The 24,176-nt window shown below is 34.8% G+C and overlaps 1 protein-coding gene across 1 annotated transcript; it reads left to right on the plus strand.

The window, feature by feature from the left end:
* Positions 1 to 4,910: 4,910 nt before the first annotated feature.
* On the plus strand, positions 4,911 to 5,602 carry LOC145005393 (glycine-rich protein). Its single transcript, XM_078964472.1, has one exon. The coding sequence runs from the start codon at positions 4,943 to 4,945 to the stop codon at positions 5,375 to 5,377; it is 435 nt and encodes a 144-aa protein (XP_078820598.1). The 5' UTR covers positions 4,911 to 4,942; the 3' UTR covers positions 5,378 to 5,602.
* The last annotated feature ends 18,574 nt before the right edge of the window (positions 5,603 to 24,176 follow it).

Consider the following 24,176-nt stretch of genomic DNA (forward strand, 5'->3'; position numbering starts at 1 on the left):
AATCATCTTTTGGGTTGGGAGCTGGCCTGATGCTCAGTGCTGAAGGGGATAACTGAGAGGAAGCTGGGGCTCGTGTCTATAGATATCAAAGGATACTTCCAAGCGAGCATAATATTTTCTTGTGTTGAGTTTGGGGTTCTTTACTTCTGATGAGTTCTGTTAGCTATTCAGGCAGAGGGTCCTTAGGGGATTACGACCTTCCGTCCCTTTTGAGAATGCGATCGGGATCGATTAGAGCATCAGAATTGAGAATGTGTTCTTAGAGTCTGTTAGTCGATAGGCGATTATCAGGTTGATGTTCTGCGAGGGAGGTCTGGCGGGGAGAAAGACCACTAGAGTTTCAAATTCTGGAGAGTCAGATTAAGTATTTCAACGGAAATTGGGTTTGTCCATCTTTGAGATCGGGAGTCCCTATTGGGTTCAGGTGCGTTAGGATGAGATTGTTGTAGTATGTTGGGACTTTCCTATGGTGCTTCTCATGTTTGGGTTCGATATATATGTTGATAAGGAGCGATATCGAGGGCAAAATCTAATTCAAATGGGGGAAAACTATAACATCTTGTTTTGGATCGGCCGTGACTAGGTTTCGTGGGCTGCAAACCGGACATGAGGACGTATCAGGGTTACGATGTATTGCTACAAGCGTAGGGCATCTCGTCACCTTTCCGTAGGTATGAGGTTCATGGGAATCGAGGTTGCATCGAGGAAGCGTTGTAAGTTTGAAGTTGTGGTAGGATAAGTCCCTTATTTGAGAGAGGTGGCAGTTGAGTACGATGGGCGTACATATGTGTACTTATGTGCATGATTTTTAAGCAGAGCCACCTAGTACGCTGGGCGTACCAAAGGGTATGATGGGCGTACTAGGCACATAGTGGAAACCCTAACTTTGGATGTGTCCCTACCATCCTCAGTCAATAAACCCTCTAAAACCCTAACCCTTCATTCATGAAGCTTGTGAGTGCATTTGAGAGCCTTAAGTGATTTTGTGTGATTGGAGAAGAAGGAATGAGAAGTCCAGGTGGAGACTTTATGAGTAATTCAGCTCTAGAGACCTTGATCAATACCCTTTGAGTGTAATTAGTCGAGTAATGTCATACAAATCCAATCTTGGACGTTAGAATCGAGTCATGCATGAGATATGAGCTTTATGAGAAAAGAGGATGAGTGTTTTGAGCATTTGTGACCAAATTAGCCATACAAAAGCTTAAAATCTTTGACTTTATGGAGTAAGAGATATTAGGGAGTCCAGATCTAAGAAATGAGCTGAGGTTTTAACGGGTTAAGACCAAGGGAATGGACTAAAGCAAAACTAAGTGTACGCCCAGCGTAAGAGCCAGTACACCCCGCGTAACCTTACTGTGGACTTTTGGGCTAAGTCTCATTTTGGGCCTTGAAGTGTTGGGCTTGTTGCAATAGAGTATTGGACCATAGGAAGATATATATATATATATATATATATATATATATATATATATATATATATATATATATATATATATATATAGCCCTTGGGGCTGGGCTTGCCATCTAGTTTGAGAATGGGCCTCGGGTGAGCCTATTTATTAGGCCTTGGTGGGCCCAATGGGTTTTAGGCTAATAATGAGCTGGTTAGTGGTGTTCCTTTAGACCTAATGAGTGAGAGCCTGGCCTTAGTTCCTAATTGGGTTAATTGTGATTTTGGCTCAGAGATTAGAGGTCGGTGCGTAGTAACAGTGTTTATAGGAGTTGTTCATCATCCGAGGTGAGTCTTTTCACTATATTTTACCATGAGTGGTAATTTGTGTGATAGAGATGTCTTATGTGCTTATCTGCGTATCATGATATCCTGCATTATTTATTTGTGATTTATGTTGTGCATTACTCAGAGTTTACAGAGTTAGGACCGGAGGGTCCACAGAGTTAGGACTAGAGGGTCCATCAAAGTTGTGGGAGTGGAGGGTCCCACTGAGACACATTGACCGGAGGGTCTTACAGAATTATAGCGTCGAGTGGCTAATGTGTTGTATGTGGTTTAGGGAACTCACTAAGCTTCATGCTTACCGTGGTTTTTCTCAGGATCGCGGGAAGGCACCAGCGTGATTGTACACACCAGAGCAGGAGTTATGTGTTGAGGATCCTGGAGTACTAATCAAACAATTATGGAGTCGTGTTTTGTAAATTAAATCTATGAGATTTTTGTGAAATGTGCTACGAGAATTATATCATTTTAAAATGAAAATTTTGTTTGAAAAGTTACATTGTTACATTATGTGTCTATTATCTGCTTGTTAGGGTTTACGCTAATATTGATGGATCGTCGAGTGAATTCTTTAGAGTTTTATATGATTACTACTAGATACTCTTAGAATTTTTTGTCCAGCCTTATTGCTTGTTCTTGTCTGATTAAGGCCTTGTGATAGAGACATTGATTTGAATGTCTATCTTATCTTTGGTTATGTATGAATTGTAGTCATGTGGCAATTTTTCTACTTTAGATAGACCTTTTTGGCACACGAGTAAAGAAGGGGAAATCCTTGGAATGCCTATGAAATATTAGTATATGAGTAGTTGAGTACACTTTTATGGTAGGGTTCCTGATAGTGGCCATAGGGAAGCAACTTGGGAATTTTAACATGATTCCTAGGGTGGGTACAGATATGTATGGAAGGTAGTATGAGCTTGTACCGAAAGCACATGATTTGTACTTGAATCATGTGTAATCCTAAGGATTCTAAGGGGTTGATAATGGGGCATAGTGTGAGTTGACACTATGAGCATGTTTAACCTTTCCATTGTATTTTCAGAATGGTGATGACTTGTCAGGGATGTAGTTTTGAATCTAGTTCTAGATCCGGTGATGCTGAGTTGCGTGACTTGATCAATGTAGCGATTTTGAGGGTTATTTTTGAGGATTTGCCTCGTATGTTCGTTTCAATCAAGAATGAGTTGGTGGCGATGATGGATGAGTGGTTTCAGACTATTCGGGTTGATTTGGAGATCACTTTATGTGAGTTTTATGCTCATGGAGCTCCCTATTTTTCGGGGAAGAATGAGCCTATCTTCAGTATGCGATGGATTGCAGATGTTGGAAGCACTTTTCTAACGAGCTTTTTCCGGAAGTGGCAAAGGTCAGATTCGCTACATGTCTTCTACGAGAGGGAGCTCGACACTAGTGGGGTGGGGCGATCCGCGCTCTTCGACCAAAGGCAAAGTTCAGATTCGTGTATAACTAAAGACATAAGATCATAAAAGAGACTAACATAAGTGTCATGATTTTTTTGTCTAATTCAAGATAAATAGATTAAATGTTGATGTAATATGATACTTTCGGTGGCCTGTAATGGTTAGTTCCAAGTTGAATGACGATTTTTTATAGTTCAACTATAATATAAAAAGGGAAAATGACTCTTGAGCGTAATTAACTTTTGCGTTTGTACACATTTGGTCCCTTTCCTTTTTTTTGTATTCAATATACCATTGAACTTGTTGTTTGCGTTCACCATAACCCTTTTGACATGTGATAGCCGGTCAAAGGGTTATGGTGAACACAGAGAACAAGTTCGATGGTATATTGAGTACAAAAAAAAAAAAAAAAAAAAAAAGTGACCAAATGAGAACGAACTCAACAGTTGGTTACTCTCCTGAGTCATTTTCCCCGAAAATTTAAATGAAATTAAAGTTGCAAAATTATCAAAGATTGCAACCTTCTTTGGCTATAACGTATATGCAGAGCGTTTCAAAGGGGTAACCTTGTTAAAACATGGTCTACGTTATGCTTATTGTGGTTAGCTGTCAACACCTCTCTGCAAAAGGATATGACTGTGTATGAGAGGTATATTTATCAACATAAATGTTTATCTCAAGGTATATTATGGTGATGTATCTACAAAAGCAGCATGATATTGTACATATTGATGTTGTATCTTATCCCATGAATTCGATCTTAAAGCTAAGTAAATTCAAAATCACAGCACTTGTGATTCCACTCGTTTGTAGACTTGTTTAGAATCCATGATACGATAAATCATTTGATTGGAAATGTAAATGTAGTCATGAAATGCGTCTGCTTAGTCAAGATTTCCCTAATAAATATTCAAGTGTATTACAAAGTTGTACATGTATGAATAATGTTCTTTCGTGGGTTATGTTTTGAAGAGAAGCAAGAATGAATCTCATAAAGTCATTAATATCAGTAGGGGATGACGTAGGATTTGCTGTAAATGAGTAAAAGGAAAATGAATCAGAAGGGTAACCAACTGTTGCATTTATTCTCATTTGGTTCCTTTCCCTTTTTTTGTACTTAATATACCATCGAACCTGTTGTTTATGTTTACCATAACCCTTTGACCGGCTATCACAGATCAAAAGCCGATCAAAAGGGTTTTGGTGAACGCAAACAACAAGTTCGATGGTATATTGAATACAAAAAAAATGGACCAAATGAGTACAAACGCAAAAGTTAATTACTCTCAAAAATCATTTTCCCATATAAAAACTAAAGATGTGGGATCAAATCCTGAATAGATCTTAAGATCCTAATCAAAATCGTAAAATTATTGTATAAATCTTGATTCCGATAAATTTTAATATGATCGGGATATTTCTTGCTCTTAAAATCTTAAGATGAAATTGAAATATAACAACCATTAGCAAAAACTGTTATAAGTTTATAACCCAACTTTACTAAAAGCTTATAAATTTTAAGCGCGGTTTATTTTGATACACTATCTATCACAGTAACACATTAAAGCCGCTCAACGATTTTCTTTCATGTTTTTAATAAGGATATGTATAAGTACTTTTTACTCACATTTATACCTTCAAAGTTCAACCTACCTCTCATAGTCTCATGCAACCCTACATCCTCCTAAATGCTCGTTTCCTACCCCCATACCCACACACAACCCCACCCACCCACCATAAATATCCCCCAACACCCATTTGCTTGAAATCCACTTTCACCATGAAAAACTTCATCATTCCTTTCCTCTTCATCTTCTTCCTTTTCACTATCACTATTGCAACCCGCCCCGACCCACAGTCCCACAAGCACAACTCCAACAACAAGAAAGGTGGTCGGGATGACAGTAGCGGCGGGTTCTTCGGACCCGGTACAGGACCCGGATTCAACATACCCGGAATGGGAAACAACTGGCCCGGAAATGGTGTGGGTGGCGGGTACGGTTCGGGTTATGGAGGTCCGAAAGGTGGTCACTCTAAAAATGGGGTAGTTAGTCCCACTGTGGTGTGTAAAGACAAGGGACCGTGTTACAAGAAGAAGCTGACATGTCCGGCGAAATGCTTCACTGCCTACAGCCGATCCGGTAAGGGGTACGGCGGAGGTGGCGGTGGAGGTGGGTGCACCATGGACTGCAAGAAGTGTGTGGCTTACTGTTAAGATATACATATATTATACGTTATGCCGTCGTCGGGTACAACACCGTGGTAGCGGCGGCGGATGGTTGAGATATAGCCAGTGGCCGGTAAACTGCTTCTCTAGTAGTATGTAACTCCCGTTTTGCCTTTTCACCGGAAGTTTGTAATATTTATGTTTTATTGTTATTACTTATATATTATCTATGTTATATGTTATATTACGTAAATATAGACGATGATATTAACACGTTTGTTTCATAATAACTGGATTTGATTTAAAATCTGAAAATTGGAAATTATATTTTGAAATTGATTATGTGGTTATTGAAGATTTTTATTTGACAAAACCAATATAAAATTTCAGATATTAATTTATTAGTATTTGTATTGATTTGATAAAATAGGATGCTAATATCCCTCCCTTCTTAGAAAAAGAAAACTTATGTGCTTAATATTATTATAAAATATTGGACATCGGGGGACTAATCCATTTGTAGGATTTGCCTTTTAGATTAGAGATCTAGAGATCTCGAGTTCTAACCCTACATGAATAATTTTGTGATACTAACTTTTAATTATTAACCTATCCATTTAAAAAAAATTACTATAAAATATTGTATGCTAAATGGTATTACATATTGGTAAATGTCAATTATCTGATTTTTGAAAAATAAATAAATTATCCTTTTATAACTATAGATTAATCACTTTCTTACTCAAGTAGTACATTATTAAAATCGTATTTTGAAATTACTTTTCGTGTTAAAAAAAAAACATAAAATTTAAAGTCGACCTTTAAAGATATATTTTATAAGTACAGAATTAAGCATATTACAAGAATGGTCATTGTGTTTGCTTTTTTCTCACATGTGTTCATGCCCTCTGGTTCTTCGGAGAAGTAACAGGAAAAGTTCCCACTGCTCATGGACATTCAACTTCGCCTTTCTTCTCTTCGAAAAACAATTGACAGATGAGAAAATATACACAAAAAGAGATCTACATCTGGACTCTGGATATGTTTTCGAGCAACAAATCATCTCCTCCCATGAATTCCTCTAGTCTTTCTTTGATTAATTTCATTAACTCTGGCCAAATCTTCGATCCATGAACTCATTTTCTACTTAATATAACTTTTTTTCATTACCAACTTGCTCTTTTAAGGCGCATGTGAGTTTTTTTAGAAATATGTGCATTTTGAAGAAAAAGTTGTAAATATAGGAGGTGTTTTGAATTTTCTTTCAAGAATCTACTCTGATGAAAGTTATTATTGTTCGTTATTTTAATTTTTTTTTTTCATTTTATGGTTTTTTTTTTTATTAAATTTATCATAATATTTAAATGTGCATTTTGAAGTTGTTGATGAGACATATTTACTCACAAAATAGTTTAAAAATAGTACCTAAATTTTAATTATATTTTTAAATAAATTATTTCATACATAATATACAATAAGGGTACGAAATTTAAAATTATATCTAAGAGATATAAATATTATAAGGCTTAAATTATAAATATGTTATATCTCTAATGTAAATATATAAAATTAAACACTTTCAAAACATCATTATTCCTACCAAGTTTTTCTTTTTTCCAAAACCCCCATATTTATGTGTTTTAAACTTACACTGTAATCAATGTTCAATGATTTATTAAAATTTGCATCAAAATCAAACAACATAAATACATTTTTTTCCTAATAAGTACATGTTAACATCGGATCAAACCACTCTAAAGCATATAAGTATTATGTGTGATTGCATGTAATCTGCAATTATGGATATGAAACTTGAAGAAGATGGAGAGGGATTTAATTTGAGAACCCCAAAAACCAAAACTTAAAATCAAAGAAATCGATAAAGGGGGAGTAGTGGCAATGGAATGTGTGGGTTGAGCGATGGAAGATTAGGACTAGGGGATGGGAAAAGCGTTGAGCACTGATGGTGGAAGGGTGACTAGAAGATGATATCAACTCATACTTTCACACCATTCATATCATCCACAACATTCCAAAAAAAACTGACTCTTTATGTTCGTCTTATGTTTGAAGGTTCTAATCTACCATTTACCCTCATGGATTTCATTTTTTATATAAATTATCCACATATTCTTCTTTTCAATCGCTGCAAGAATTTTCTTTCTTTCTGTTTCGATTTGCTTTGACATCATTTTCATCTTTTATAGAATTGTTACTTTAGTCAGTTCATCACATCATATGTTGTCCAAGAACTAAGCCCATTGTCATAGGTTTGAAGTGGGGGTGTTAAATTTAGGGGCGATGTTGGACTATTTGAAATACATTTTTAGGAGAGAAAAAGAAAGTTAAGCTTTGACTTAATCAAGAGTGTGAATGACTTACTGTAAATTTGGTGTGAATCATTTTATGGATTTAAAATATGTATATAGTGGTTGCATAAGATGTTATGTTAGAATTGTGGTAAATTTAGAAACTGTCTAGTTATGTGGGAGTAGGATAGATCCATAAAGGGTAATTATCACTGTAGCCCAACTATCCTTTGTATATTAGTTTAAATGGTCCCTCGTGACTACTTTTTGCATTTAAATGGTTGTACTTGTAATTTTATGGTTTAAAAGTTCACATTTTAACATTTGAATGCTGCAGCCGGTGACACCCATCATACTAGGATCTTTGTTTATGCCACGTCATTGTCAAGTAGATTAAATATGTCATATCATTGCCAAGTGTGTGTGAGTAAATGAAAACTAATATATGTTTATTCCCTCCTGAAGTGTCCTTTTTATCTACTTTATTCTACTACCTTTTCATCCGTATCCTTTTCTCAAACTGTTCTTCGCACGAATCCATTTCTTAACCTCATCCTCGTTTAAATCGGCCAACATAATCATTGCTATGGCTGTTTACATGAAGATAGATCTCTATTTTGCCTGAATTTTTATGAGGTACGCTGCTATTTGTTACTCAGATGGAGTAGAGCAAAGGTTTGATGATAACAATTTTGTTGGAATGGACAAGAACGAGTTTATGGTGTTCCTTCAAATATTCGCTAATGAGTTATGCGTGAATGTTTACTTTTGCATGCCCGATATTGTGTTCTTGATGGATTAAGGATAATAGCTAATAATTTAGACTACCAGGAGTTCATTGAAGTAGGATATGCTTCTTATTGTGTAATTCATGTTTAAATGGAACATCTTGGTGTTAATGTACATCAATGGATACTTGACGAGCTAGTTGAAGTATGCAGTTCATTAGACGAATTATGTGTTGGAAATGAAGTTCACGAAGATGTGCAAGGTGGTATGGATGGGAATGATGGGATTGACATTGAGGATGGAAATGAAGTTCATGAAAAAGTGTAAGGTGGTATGGATGGGAATGATGGAATTTACATTGAGGATCTGCTAGGTCATGCTTTGTTTGTCCTTTAATAATAATAGTTTTCAACATGCATGCATGTAATTCCATCATGTATCATGTGGTCCTTGTGTTCTTAGTGAACAAATATACAATTATTGCTAACAATTTTTAATGCTATTTAGCAATGTAGTATATGTAATTAAATAAGTGAATGGTAATGACATGTAATTCTAACATTTAAGTACATGTGGTCCTTGTGTTCTTAGTGGACAAATATACACTAATTGTTAATAATTTTAAAATGCTTTTTAGCAACGCACTATATTTAATGACATTAAGGGTGGCATAATTTCACCAAATTAAGGGTAATTAGCATCCCTATACGTAATTAAAGGTAATGACAAGACAACAATACATAAAGCTCACATTAGACAACTACAAATTGTTCTTAATTCAACTACCCAAATACATTTTATTATAACGTATAGATGATTAAACCCAAAAAAAAAAAACAACTATAAAATAAATCAGCTTCAACTTCAACACTTCTGATTCCAGCTTTTTCTTCGACCTCATCAGTACACTTAAAATTATTTCTTCATCGTTGTATTTTATTTCATCAACCCAAGAAATAAAACCTGTTCGGGCTCCCTAAATAAGAAATTAAGGTTACATTTAGAAAACAATTGTGAAACTAGGGTTCTAAAAATATGACTACATTTACCTTGTCTAGACATGTATAAAATGGTCTTCTAGGGTTATTGTCAGTCCGAGATGTGCGAATTATTACCAGACTTCCACACCCATAAACAATCTTCATCTTGTCAAATTTTGTTGGATCTCACTTCGCAGTTGATTTGAAGGATACAAGAAAAAATGAAAGAGGTACCCTTTTGAATGAGACACCCCTTTTTATAGCCGTTAGGAACATCAAATGACAAAACTACCCTCATCATGCAAGTCATATGGGGTTCAATAACCAAACATATGTTTTGTTCTTCATTGTTGCATGATATGTCAACCAAAATCAAAGTGTTCATAAATTCAAACATCAGATACAAAACGCCTGAGAACAACTCAAGTCTTTTTTCATTAAGAAGCTTAATAAATGTACACAATACATGTCATCAACACAAGACTTTCCACATAATCCATAGATAGCACAAAAGAAATAACAAAAAAAACCAAGAATAGAAAACCTAAAACTATTACATATTATATATATATATATATATATATATATATATATATATATATATATATATATATATATATATGTCTGTGTGTGTGTGTCGTAATGTACCCCCAACAACTTATCCAAGCTTCATAAGAACTTTGACCCCAACCACCATCATCCCAAGCATTACCACCATGACGTTGCCCATCACCACAACAATCGCTTTTAACTTCTTTTCATGCTCTTCCTACTTGTATTGGAGACTGATGTGATCAACACGACACGCAATGAAATCTTTACCCAGGTGATCTTTGAGCCTCTGCATCTCAATCTGGTTGGCAGCAATATTGGCTCTACATTCACAAACAATACTTTGCAGGTCGTTCAGGTTAAGAAACTACTGTGAATTTATTGAGTCATGTGAAGGAGGTGGTGGACCCGATATTGCCAGTATTTATGGTTTTGTTCAGAATCGTGCTTGCCCAAATAAGGTAAAAAGGTCTCGAGAATATGTTAGTTTAAGCCTCACATGCATTTGTGAAGGTGCTTTATGCCCCCACCACTAACGATTCCATGTCCTTTAAGGGTGGCGGGTGGGTTGGTAGAAGTTAATTAATTTAATTGCATTAATGAATCTTATTGATATCTTCTTATGCTACGTAATCTTCCAATGTCTATGTTTTTTCATTAATTTTGAATTTAACAATTGAGAAAATAAAGGACATTAATTAAAAAATAATGGTTATTGATTCCTCCCAAATAACAACCACGAAACTTCATTAAAAACATAAGTGATAGTTGTTTTTATTAGTATAGAATTGTTTCTTCATTTTTCTAGATAATTTCTTGCTTTCTTTTTATTACTTATTATTGCTTGTAGATTCTGTTGTAGATTTGGATATAATTTTTTGTTGCATTTTTTTATTCTAGACTTTCGACTACATTGTTTTGTTTTATGCATTTTCGAAAAGTTAAACATTCATCTATTTTCTCCCTGTTAATCATTGGATACATGAGGTTCTGTTTACTCATGTGAGGAAACAGAGGTTGCCTTAATTGTGTTAATCAATTGCTTATTAATAAACTTTTATATATTAGTTTTTACTGATTTCATATATTTCGGTTTTGCTCAGGTTATTTAATCAACTAGTATGGATAGGTTCAATAATTTCATGTACGTGGATAAGCTTAATTGGTATAAATTTATGATTTCTTTGTCTTTACTTTCATTCTTCAAGGCATGATGGCTGACATTAAAGAAGTTGATAAACCTATTGAAATACATGTTATTCATGACAATAAGAAGCAAATGGACTGGAAAAATATAATGAAGCTAAACGTAAGGATGAAAGTATATTGGAAAAGGTTTCGATACACCTTATGATAAGGATGAAAGTATATTGAGAAATGTTTTCGATACACCTGATGATACATATACATTTTATAATGATTATGCATTTTTACATGGAATTGGTATACGTATTGATACCATATTTAAACATAAGACGAAAAATAAACCTTATCAGAAGATATATGTATGTGATAAAGAAGGTTTAAACGGTCGAGAAAAAACATCGTAGAGAAGTTAGAATCAGATGTAAAACATAACTTTGAATTTCAAAAAATAAGGATGGTAAATGGTTTGTAGACTCGTTTAATGACACACACAATCATGAATTGATCATGACACCAACGAATGTGATGAAGTATCGATCTCATGTCAAGTTCCATCGTTCAGTGGAATGCAAATCTATTACGGTGGAACTAGGTCAAGCAGGATTGAAACCTTGTAAGGTTATAAAGGCTATTAATGGAATGAAAACCTGAACCATAGTCGATGTTACTTCAAAGCAGTGTGATGATGTCTTATTTGAGCAATGAAAACAAGTCAAGCCAACTCGGCCAAATAACTCAGAAATCAGTCAAAATCGGTAAAACTTGAACCAAATCGGTCAACTTGGGAGAGTACTTGGCTAAACTCGGTCAAAGGGTCAAATTTTTCTTAAAAAGAGAAAAAAATATATCAAGAATTTCAAGTTTAATATGTATAATAAACTTAATGGTTTATTATTTAACACACACATGTGATTATTACTACACACACATACACACACACACACACACACACATATATATATATATATATATATATATAAAGATTTTTAGTAATTATTCACGAAGTTAAACCATTGTTTGTATTTCAATTTTTGTGTATTCACATGTATCTGATTATGTTATATATTTTAATAAACTTATGATGTTAACTTATGATTTTGACATATATAATTTTCCTAAAAATATTTTTACTTGAATTACAGAATCTAAGTACTCCTAGAGTTTTAACGTCCCAAAAAACCATGATAAAAATTTTCATTTTTCCAAAACACATTTTCATAAAATTATGAAGCAATCAAGCATTATTTCAAAACAACACCATGAGAATTAGAGTATGAATATCACCTCTCAAAAACATAATCAGCAGAAAGATTTGAATGATCACACATTCGCCATGCCCCGATCATTTGAAGTGCCTGAAACATTTAAATTCACAACTATAAGCCAAAGCGTAGTGATGTCCCCTAAAATACCCCACATGACAATATAGATACAACGCATGCACACACAAGCCTACAGTCTGCCTACACCACCTCACAAGGTCTACAAGATGCATGTACTGCTCTATCGAGCCTACAGTCTACTGCCAAACCTTTCAAGGCCTATAGTAGTTGGGTCGCTCCCTTGGACTTACAGTCTGACAAGACTGGCTCGCAAGGCCTATAGTACATTGGACCGCCCAGGTATCTTAATCTACAACACAAAACAAGACCACCTCAACCCAACCAACCACAATATGTCGACATATGCATATAGATAAACAATAACCAACAAACACAGTTAATCATGTAGATCTACCAATCTATCATATCACTACAATATACCAACATTCTACATAGAAGGATACATACTACAATACAAAGTATAGTGAGAAAAATCACCTTGCAGTTTAGCAGATAACAAGATGGCTCACACAATCCGAGAATTGGTACTACAAGTCACCTATATAAGAATCAGGGACCAATTTTTAAACTATAGCTAAAAACCCTCAAATTGACCTAAGGTCAAACTGATGGATTTTACATGTATTAACGCAGATAAAATCCTTAACTCTTAAAGGTACATGCAACCTAAAGATCTATGTCATAACTCTATTGAAGTCATATTCTATTGAACAACAAAAGCTATAAACCCTAGGCTAATTTTTGAATATAACAAAACAAAAGTAGGGTTTACATACCTTTTAGTTATTGTAGTAAATAACGAATCAAAACCTTCTTGAAAAACTCTTGGAAGCAAGCACCACAAGTGTCGTGCCTCTAATGGTTCACACCCAAAACCTGGCAACCAAGGAGCTTGAAAAGAAAGAAGAGAGAGGTGGAAATTTCGGCCTAGCTATGGTCTACATGTCATAGCCAAAATTACTAGGTATAAGGGTCCTTATATAGTACAACTTGGAAACCCTAGATAACCCTAAAAAGAAGAATTTTTTTTTCTTTTTGTTTATTATCCAGGTTCCTAATTATCCTCCAAGGATAACTCTAAAATCCCTACACACCTCCTAAAACTATCCAAGGCTCTAGGTTGGTTCTAGTAGGGCTGTCAAATCGGGCAGTCGTGTCGTGTTTTTGTCTGACACGACACGACACGACAAGGTTTTGGATGACATGAACACGACACGACACGATGTTGTGTTTTTTTTTCATTAACACGAAAACGAACCAATTAAAACACGACAACATGCAATGACACAACAAAGATAATATCACATAACTATTAGTGTATTTCATTCATATTTAAAGATATATAACACGAAAAAAACGACAAACACGAAAAACACAACAACCATATGCTTATCGTGTCAATTTCGTGTCGATTTATGAACACGAACATGATACGACAAGAAATCGTGTTTTTTAATTTTGACACAAACACGAATTCGAATTTCGATTTTGCTCTGATATCGTTTCGTTTCGTGTATTTTTGTCGTGTTGTGTCATAAATTGACACCCCTAGGTTCTAGAATACCTCTTGCTCAACTATTAAACAATTACAGTTTACCCTTGTACTTTTAATTAATCAAATTAATTCCAATTAATTTATGATTAAGTCTTAATTAAATATTACTATTCCTAATTAATATATTATCCTCATAATATATTAATAAAACATTTATTTTGATTTCTAATTAATTTAGTAACCATATAATAAGTTAATAAATCGGTCACTCTCTCTAAAAGTTATCATATTCAATTACCAGGTTTGAGGGCAACACAAATTGACTATGCTACTATCAATTTAAGTTTATACTTATTGTAGTTATGGGCTTAGATATTCAATCCAACAGTCCCCCACTTGGATAAGTCTATAACTATAATTGACAGTATAACTTCCAAACGAATCAACAAATTGTAGCTTCCAAAAGCCGTTGTCAAACTCTGACCGAGTCAGTTAAATGTCCTAAGATAAGTGATCAAATATTCCTCTGTTCTACAAGATATCATACGAACATGAGACATGGGTTATAATCAATCTCATTATCTAAGTTTTTGTTTCCTGATATCTTATTTGGAATGACAATATAAAAGCATCAATTTAGTCTTGGCTAGGCCTGACACTTATAAGTCAATACCAATCACCGGAGGGGGAGGGGGGGCAAAGATATCGCTTTTCCTATTAGGGAAAAGGGAATGAATAAACTTTGACTTATATGCTTGCACTATTTACTATCAACTCATGCACAACAATACATTTTATAACATCAAGTTACTGATACTTTTATGTATTATCAATGCACACCTGACTCGTAACAACAACTCATATATCTTCGTTTCAAGAATATAAGATATTAAAGTGTGTTTTTGGTGCCTTTGTTGAAGAAACTTGAAGATTAAGAAGCTTGGAATAAGAAGAAGTTTGTAGATCCAGTATCTACATCATATTGGCTTGCATTTAAAGGTAAAAAGTCCTTACCTTAACCTTCCATTTGTTAGATATCTTCTTATGAGAAAATATAGGCATTTTGGTACAAAATGGGGACACTTTTGGATTTGAGCCTGTCACAAGGGCATGGTTTCAGATCTGGACTCCTTTAGGTCCTTATGGACATATAGCCTCAAGCTTTATGAAGCTTTGGCCCTCCTTCATGTCCAAAACCTTCTTCTAAGGCTAGTATGAGTGTTTTAACTTCATGGAGCCTTACATGCACATAAATTTTGAAACTTTACATGGAAACCATACCTTAGGAGCCTAGATCTATAGTTTGGTGCTTTGGTTTCACATAAAAGCATCTAAATAAGAAATGGAGTGAAGGGACTCGACGGGTTGGATATCCAACTTGACAAGTAGAAACGGGTTTTCCCATCGTCTGGATTCTGCATGAACTCGACGAGTTAGAGAGGTAACTCGATAAGTTGGTTAGGGTTTTCCCGACATTCTGGATGCTGCACGGACTTGACGAGTTTTGCTGGAAACTCAGCGAGTCGACTAAGGTTTTCATGATTTCTTGAGTTCTGAAGGAAATCAACAAGTCAGTGAGCTACACTCGACGAGTTGGGGCAACATGGATTGTTGACCTTGACCCTTGACTTTAACTTTGACCAAAGGTTGACCAGTTGACTTTTGAGGGTATTTTGGTAAATTGGGTATTTATGGAAGTGGATCATTGGTGGTTGTAGGTGTTAGTATTTGGAGCTGTATCTCGGGAGTTTAACATTCCAGTTCCGATCGACATTGTAAGGTGAGTTGTCCTCACTATACTAACAAGGTCGAAGGTACCAAAGTTGGCTCTTTTTAGATTTGTATCCCGGTTTGTTGCATGATGATATGCTTAGTAACCTGTTATGCCGGTATCCCGATATATAGGATGATGCCAGGTTAGTGACCTGTTAAGTCGGTATCCTGGTATATAGGATGATGCTATGTTAGTGACCTGTTAGGTTGGTATCTTGGTATAAAGGATGATGCTATGTTAGCGACCTGTTAGATCTGTATGACTATCTTTACATGCTAGCTAGCGTATGATATTTATGTGCACATGATTTTTTGATTGGGGGTTGAGTTGAGGCGGACCTGCTTTGTGTTGAAGGACAACAGATCTAGGGCGAACCAAATAAACTACAGACCCATTAGGGCATATCAGTTAGGCCGAAGGCCCGGAGAATGGTCCAGACAGGCTGAAGGCCCGGGAGGGTTGAAGGTTCTGAGAGTGGGCCAGATAGACTATAGGCCCATAGTGGGTGGTCCATTCATACTGTAGACTCTATATGCATGTTGTTTATTTGCTTGTTATGATATGGTTATATTTTTATGGTGTGGGTATTTTGATGCAACCCACTAAGCTTCGGGCTTACAATTTTGGATTTGGTTTCAGGTACTTTAGATGATCGTGGAAAGGCGAATACGTGATCGTGCACGTCCTCGTATTTTGATGATTTGATTTATGGGATACTCTGACATCAAACTATTTTGAAAAAAATTTGTAATAACTATTGGTTTTTGAATGTTTTAAATTTTTTTAAATTGGATTTAATTTTATGGATGTTTCAAATTCTATGAGTGTAGGTTTATCCAATACTTAAATTCCCCATTACTAAGTACTCATGAATGTTGCAGCAAAACTATTGTGATGTTTAAAACTCTTTAGACAATCTATAATCTAGTTCATGACAGCCTTAATTCACTACTTACTTCCAAAACTTTGAGCGACTGTGGAATTTTGAATAATCAAATTATTCAGGAAGTAAAACATGCAAAGTGAAACACAATAATAACCTAATTAACTATGGTCTCAAAACTATTGAATATAAATAAACTCTTATTATTTAATCACCATATTAATTAAGACTTTCTTCATTGTATATTGTTTAAAGAAATCAACCGTCTACTTGAATTAAACATTAATCATGCCTTGTTATAAACATGCATACTATGCCTCTCTATGTTCCTTCCTTTTTTTAATAGATTGACTGGACACTATTTCAATGATGCTCATTTCACAATTCAAAATTCTTGTTACTATTTTAAATGTATTGGAATTCCAACATTACATGCATTGTCCTTCTGTGACATCGATGTTTAAAGTCATAAAACTTAACCAATGATATTACAGAATGTTCCATTGTAACTTTGTTCCTAAAAACAATTCCATGGAAATGAAGTCTTAAATTCAAGGTACACTCCTTGACCACCTTTCTTGCATTAAAGTTTCCAACTCACATGTAGATTCTAATAATCAACTCCTACTATGGAAATATTTCCAAATTCCTATATGTCCATCAATTCTAATCAAGAATCATCCCAATTTAGAATCATGTCAATATGTTTCTTCCAATACTATACTTCCAACCATCCATAAGAAACCAGTTCTTGGTATACCCTTAGAATGTTCCTGATAGTCGTTTAATAAATTTAGTCATACAAAATTCTTGTAGTTTTCTCTCACAATGCCCAAGGCATTTGGAAAAATCAGAAAAAGTGACTATTATAGAATATGTAATCGATCCCATATCTAAAGCATATTGGACTCGATTCATTTATCTCTTTCATAAATACCTTGCATCCTTGCTATAATATTTCCATATATCGAATTTTCTATGTTGAATCATTTCAACATGATACTTATATATGTCCAAGACTAAGTTCTATTAAACCCTTCCATCTAAACTTATAGATTTGAAACAAAGTATGAGTGCCCTCTCCCTTAAGCCTTACCATAGCGAAACAATTTCTGAACTTTGAAACTTGCAAATTGAAAACTTTGTTTCCTACAAATACTATTTCCAACATGCAACACTTAGCATAACAATTATGCTCCCACTAGCATAACAATTATGCTCCCACTAGCTTTGACATGTACCCAAAAATCAGCTGGACTTCCTTAAATCAATACTCTTGAATTTCTTACAAAAGTACAGATTTATGATACTTGATCCTGTGATAAGTATCCAACTAGACTTCTTAAGCTTATACATCTTAATTGGATATCTTACATGTGTGTTTAAACCCTTTCAAAACTTACAACCATATGTCTTGAAAGTTTAAACAATTCTTTTCCATTTCTGATAATTTGAATTATGAAAAGGGATGCCATAACCATATTATGAATTTGAGAACACAATTAACACAACCACTAACTATAATGATATTTATCAGATCTTTAAAATCTACTAGCGAATGTGTTTCCTCGTGATCAATCTTATGAATTAGAGCGAAACCTTTTGCCACCTAGATTTTATGGTGTATACATTTCCGTCCATGTGAATCTTTCATTTCCAACCTACAATCATAAGATAAGGTTTATGAAAAAAATAAATTCTAATTTAGCTTTCCTTTCATGGACTGAACTTCGTCATTCTAAATTTCTTGCCCTGTGGCAGCACAAGGGTCTACCAATGCTTCTATGTTGTTAAGCAACTCACCCATATTGATTAATGTATTTTCACTGACCAATGAGCTTTGCTTTTACAATCAAATGAGAACCATAGAACTCATAAGCATTTCCAACTCAACTGGAAGGTGCATAGAAATAAGAATGTGTCAACTAAACACGATAGGGTATCAACCTCAGGTCATGTGCTAGTGATGACTAAAAGGTTTATTCTCAATTAACTCCTAAAATTTTCAAGATAAATAAGACTCTCACTAACTTCTTGACATATGATGTTCCCTCTTAAGGAACATTCCTTAATGAGCTAAAACAAATATTCAAAAGTTAGTGTAGATTCTCAACATGAAAACACTTCACATAATAGGTCTCAGTTTATCCTTTGTTTCTCGATTAACGAAAACATCACAACTTCCAATTCTAAATGTGCTAGAGTAAGAAAACTTTATTAATCCACATTTTATGAGATGTCATAAACCTACTAGTACAAAATAAGTTTTCAAGATACGATCTGTAGTAACTAGAGCACAACTCTAAAACTTGATTGGAAACAAAGTATGAATCATCTTCGATTTGAACCAATTCAACAATATTTGTTTCCTATTATTAGTCATATAACTGCACTAAGATGTTCTTTGAGGATCAATTGTGATATAGTCCCAAATCATCAAGATGATCATAAAACATAATGCTAAAGTACTCTCCTTTCCTTTTAGATTGGGGAAACTTTATCTTTCTGCCTAACAGAATCTTCATATTCATTCTACTACATTTTGAAACTTTTCAAAGTATCAGAATTATGCTTAACCTTATAAACACAACCATATTTACTGAAGTATCAGTAAATCATGACGAATAGAGTTTTTCAACATTTGTGGTGGATTTGAATAGTCCATATTAATGGACTAGATCCATCAGTCCTTTACTTTGACTCACATAAACATGTGATCAATGAATTAGTCACAATCTTCCAACGATCAAGATTCTCATTGATCACACAATTCAAATTGTATGACTCCAAGTTTCTATCCAATTGAAACTTGGGTGATGAGAATTCCTTTTCACTTAGTTAATTATGACAATACCACAAGCGATATAACAATAGTCAAATCCCAATTAACATTGCTAATAATAGAAATGTAACCAACACTTTCATAAATGTCATTGTAAGGAAATATAAAGTAAAACAGCTATATAAACAAAAAAAAATCACTTTTATTGACAATAAATGAAAAAGTTGGAACTTGTCCTTACAATGCATAAAAATGAAAACTATGTTTCTAGACATTTCCTAAGAAATCTACTAAATTATCCTAACTCCCAAGCAGTAGCTTCCAAATTTTGATCATTGAACCATGTGACCGAAGTCCATCTCTCACTATCAGATTTATATCACTCTTCTTAAGCTTCCTTCTTTATCTTAGATCCTACAATAACATCGAAATGTGATTATCACATCATCTATTAAGAATTTACGAATAGGAACTTGTTAATACAATGGAGTTAGATAATGGATGTACCTGAAGTAGAATTATACGACTTGACTTTACCATCTCTGAGATCGTTCAGGTAGTCAGGGCAACTTCGCAACCAATGTTCCTTCAATTAACAATAGAAAAATATGGACTCTTTACGGTTTTAACACATGGAAGTATCTCAGAACTAGCCTTTCTCTTTACCATACGATCAAACTGTTTAACCTTGGCCGATCCCTTTCCATTAGGAAGAGAAATATTTTCTAGACCACCATCATCACCATTGTAAATGTCCATGGAAACTTTGGAATCAACCCCTTTAATTACCTTTGCTTCACTTGTGCTCTTAAGCATTTCTACTTCAGCAACAATCAACATTTGGGTCAGATCAATTAGGGTCACGTTGATGTTCTTCATACGAAAGTTCTCAATGAACTGACCATATGACTTAGGAAGTGAAAGACCAAAATCAACTGTTTGCTCCCTTGGAAAACTCACACCCAATCTTTCTAATTTGTCAATGTACGATTTCATTTTCATAACATGTGTACACACAAAATTTCCATCTTGATGTTTACATGCCAATAAGGCTTAAGTAGCTTCATACTCAAGGATGAGGAGAAAGATTTGGAGAAGCATGACATCCAGTTTCACCATTTCCCGAAGAAGATAAAGCACTTTCACTCTTATCAGATAATGGAAGATCATCTTCAGAAGGAAGAGGAAAATCATTTCCAAAAGAATAAGGAAGACCATTATTGTCTTGACTTGACATCTAAAGTGGGAAACGAGAGAATTCAAGTTAGTTTATTTAATCCTTAATTATTAACCCCAAAATTTTAAATTTAGGCTAGGATCCATATTTTTCATTTGAACTTTAAAGAGGGATGTCGAAATCAAATTTGTATCTATTTTAGGCAAGTAAGGTTTTTACCAATTTCAATATTATGATACTCCTAGATCTTTTTAGATTCATTGAATCTAATCAATGGCATGTTTAATCTCGGATTATGCTCTCACTTTTGTGTCTAGGATGTCGAGGATCACAAACGAGATGTGAATAACCATGCAAATTAGCTTGACACTCTCGATGTCATTTATCATCTCGTTTTAATGTGTCGGTTAGCCACACGCATTCTATTAATCAATGATATTTTTCAAGAGACCCACTACCACTCTTTATTAGTCTCCCATTAGCGTGTCGGTTAACCACACACACTTCACTAACGACTTATAAATTGTAATGTGTAATTTCATGGATTAGCATATAAATTCACATTTTCCTAAAGTAACTAAGAGTGCGATTTTTAAAAATAGTTTAGTTACTTCTTAATCGCATTATACCTATTAATGAGAATTAATTGTCTTGTCAAACCCATTCGGCTAATGACCCTCCACTAATCAAATAAGAGACGGTTGAGAGTGGATGCCCATTCAACTACCATTTTATAGGCAGTTTCCTTATACCCCCTTATAGACTAGCTTCGTGAATGAGGCATACTAACGACTTGTCGGAGCATGGAAATATTCTATAAATAATGAGTAATAGTTAGGTTGTATTTTTCCCTTTATTGTATTGTAGGTGTTTTTCTATCCCTCCTATATAAAGGAGAGTTGGTCATTTTTCTTAAGTGTGCACTTCCAAAATGTAATTTTTAGAGAGAGAATTTGGTGGGATCTCTCCCCACCAAGGGAGAATCTTCTCTCCCACTCATGTTTATGTAACGTTTTTATGTTTATATCTCTTCTCTTTTCTTATCTATGAAATTCTCATCTTAATGTTCTTCATGTTATATATTTTTATACCCGATAAATCTCAAGATATTTTTCTTCCGCATCCACCGATCGTTCAAAATGGGTTCTATCAATCGGTATCAGAGACGTACCTTGAAGGTTTAATCGATTAGTTCAAGGGAACGACTCCTGTTCGGTGATTATCTTGAAGATTTTTCAGTATTTTTACAAGAATTTTTGGATCCAAACCGGATTTTTTTTTATGAGTTTTCTATTTTCTGGTGTTGATTCTTTCTTAGAAGAATAATTTTGTTGCTGATGCTCATTCAAATTTTCTACTGGAAATCATGTTCTTATTGTTTTGCTATTGAAGAAATAAAGAAAATTTTGAAAAGAAATTAATTTTGTGGTCTTAGTTGAAGATTTGCTCTAGGAGAAGTTTTTATTCTCGGAAGAAAAGACACAAATTATGCGCATATTATACAAGAAAGTGGAGAATTTTTTTTACCCAGCAGCTCTTAAATCTTCATGAGGTATGAAGCCTTTATTCCTCAAATTTTCTTGTTGTGAATCTTAAAATTGAAGAGTTTGGACGTGATTTTGTGATTTCATAAAGTCATTTGTCCTTGTTGCTCTTTTGGGTAAAGTGTTTTCCACTTATATCTACCTTCCCAAGTAAAAACCATGTAACTTTGTTCCATCCCATCACCTTTTATCCCTTAAAACCACCTGTACACTCCATTATTCCTTTGACCAAAGCCTTATTCCTTCATCTTTTATTATTATTATTATTATTATTATTATTATATATATATATATATATATATATATATATATATATATATATATATGACCGAGGTCTACTGAGCCTCACCCTACCGCAGCCTCGGATTTCCCTGATGACCCGCAAACTTCTCCTGCTGCCCGTTGCCTTTATCTGGAAAACTACTCATCCCACCGCAGTCCCCCTTTTGGTCCGCAGGCATGTACCGCAGCTCCGAACCGAAATCACTTCATTCCTCTTGCTTTCAGAAAGCTTCTCGGACCGCATTCTACTTCGTCGCTGACCGCGGTTAGTTTTGTTACTACCTCAATGCTCTTCTCCATCCTCAGCCGCTCTTTCACACTGCAGCCTATGTTCAGACCCTCGCAGACCGCATCCATTCTACTCCCTTAGACACTACCGCAGCCAACCCCTCCCTCTAGCTAACACCTCATCCACAACTACTCTTCACCTTCCCCACTGACTTCGGTACCCACCTCCATCAACACTCCCATCTCGCACCGCAACCAAACCATTCCACCAGCACTCACCCCCACCGCAACCAACTACCATCCGCAACCAAACCACTCCATCCATAATCACCTTCATTTTCAACTTTGGCCCTTCTTTAGCCCCTTCCCCTCTCAACTTATTCCCTCTTTATTCCTTCTTTCTTCCCTTCCTTCCCCCTTCCTCCTTTCTTCTTTCCTTCCCTCCTCCCCTTGTCATCAGCCTTCCTTTTCTTTAAACGTTCTTATTATTTTTTTTAACTTCATTTTTTTTCAGCCAATTTTTTTTAATTAGTTTTTATAACAACGCTTATTTTTATTTAACCAATTTTTTTTTAACACCGGTTTTTGCTACAACCTAACCTTGTATAGTCACATTGGTTCATTTCATGCCGATTATTTTGGAAGACTTCTATTCTTTCCATGAAGATTACTCCATAGCACAGTCGGACTTCATATTATTCTTTGTGACACTTGTACCGTAACGGCGATTGATCAACAAAGTTGTTTCCCATTCTTCACTTTATGGGATTTTTATGACTTGTCGCTCTTGATGTTTGACTGATGAATCATGTATCTTGAGCATGTGGACTTTATTTTCTATTGATGACCACTTTGAGAGTTCCGGCACCGCAATTTTGGTATTTTGGTATCTTTTCGGCACAACAGAGATTATTTTTCATGAAAAGTTATTCTCCTTTCTATGGTATTTGTTCGATCAGCCTCTAGCAACTAAATCACCCAACTTCAGATGACCGTAGAGTACCTCTTTTACTCTATTTCTCATGTCTTATCGAGGCCCTTCATACATCTAGGGAGATCTTTCTTAGCTCTTGGTATCCGACTTTCTCCATCCCGATGATATATTTATTTTTGATATCCGGTCTTTGGTTATTAAAAATAGGGAGAGGAGATTATGATATCATCCGGATATGGTTTTTATGATTGTTTGAGTTTGGATGTTTGAAGACTTCTGAAGACGAGGATTTACTTAGTGATGCGATGTGACACTTATTTTTATTCTTCACGGATCAAATTTTTGGCATTACTAGATGTTTTCCGGTTCCATATTATTTATTATTCGGACTCTATCACATGATGATTCTTTGTATTTGCATCCGGTTCAGATCTTATGACTTCTCGAGTTTGGATTTGTGATATTTTGAAGACGAATATTATTTTGGCAATGTGACGTGACACTTATTTTTGATCTTTTGATCAAAATTTTGGCATTGCTAGATAATGTCTTTGGACTCACATTATTTATTATCCGGACTCTATTTTATGGATGCTTCACATTTTTACCAGATTATTCTTTGAAGAATTTTGGTGTATTATGATTCGAGAGCTCGAGATGTTTTTCCATACTTTTTGAAGCCGAAGTGT

This window comes from Lactuca saligna, chromosome 7 (genome assembly GCF_052625555.1).
Source record: "Lactuca saligna cultivar CGN05327 chromosome 7, ASM5262555v1, whole genome shotgun sequence".
Classification (NCBI taxonomy): domain Eukaryota; kingdom Viridiplantae; phylum Streptophyta; class Magnoliopsida; order Asterales; family Asteraceae; genus Lactuca; species Lactuca saligna.

Bases quoted from the DNA above. Each gene is read 5' to 3' on its own strand.
- LOC145005393 (XM_078964472.1), top strand. From the start codon at position 4,943: ATGAAAAACTTCATCATTCCTTTCCTCTTCATCTTCTTCCTTTTCACT.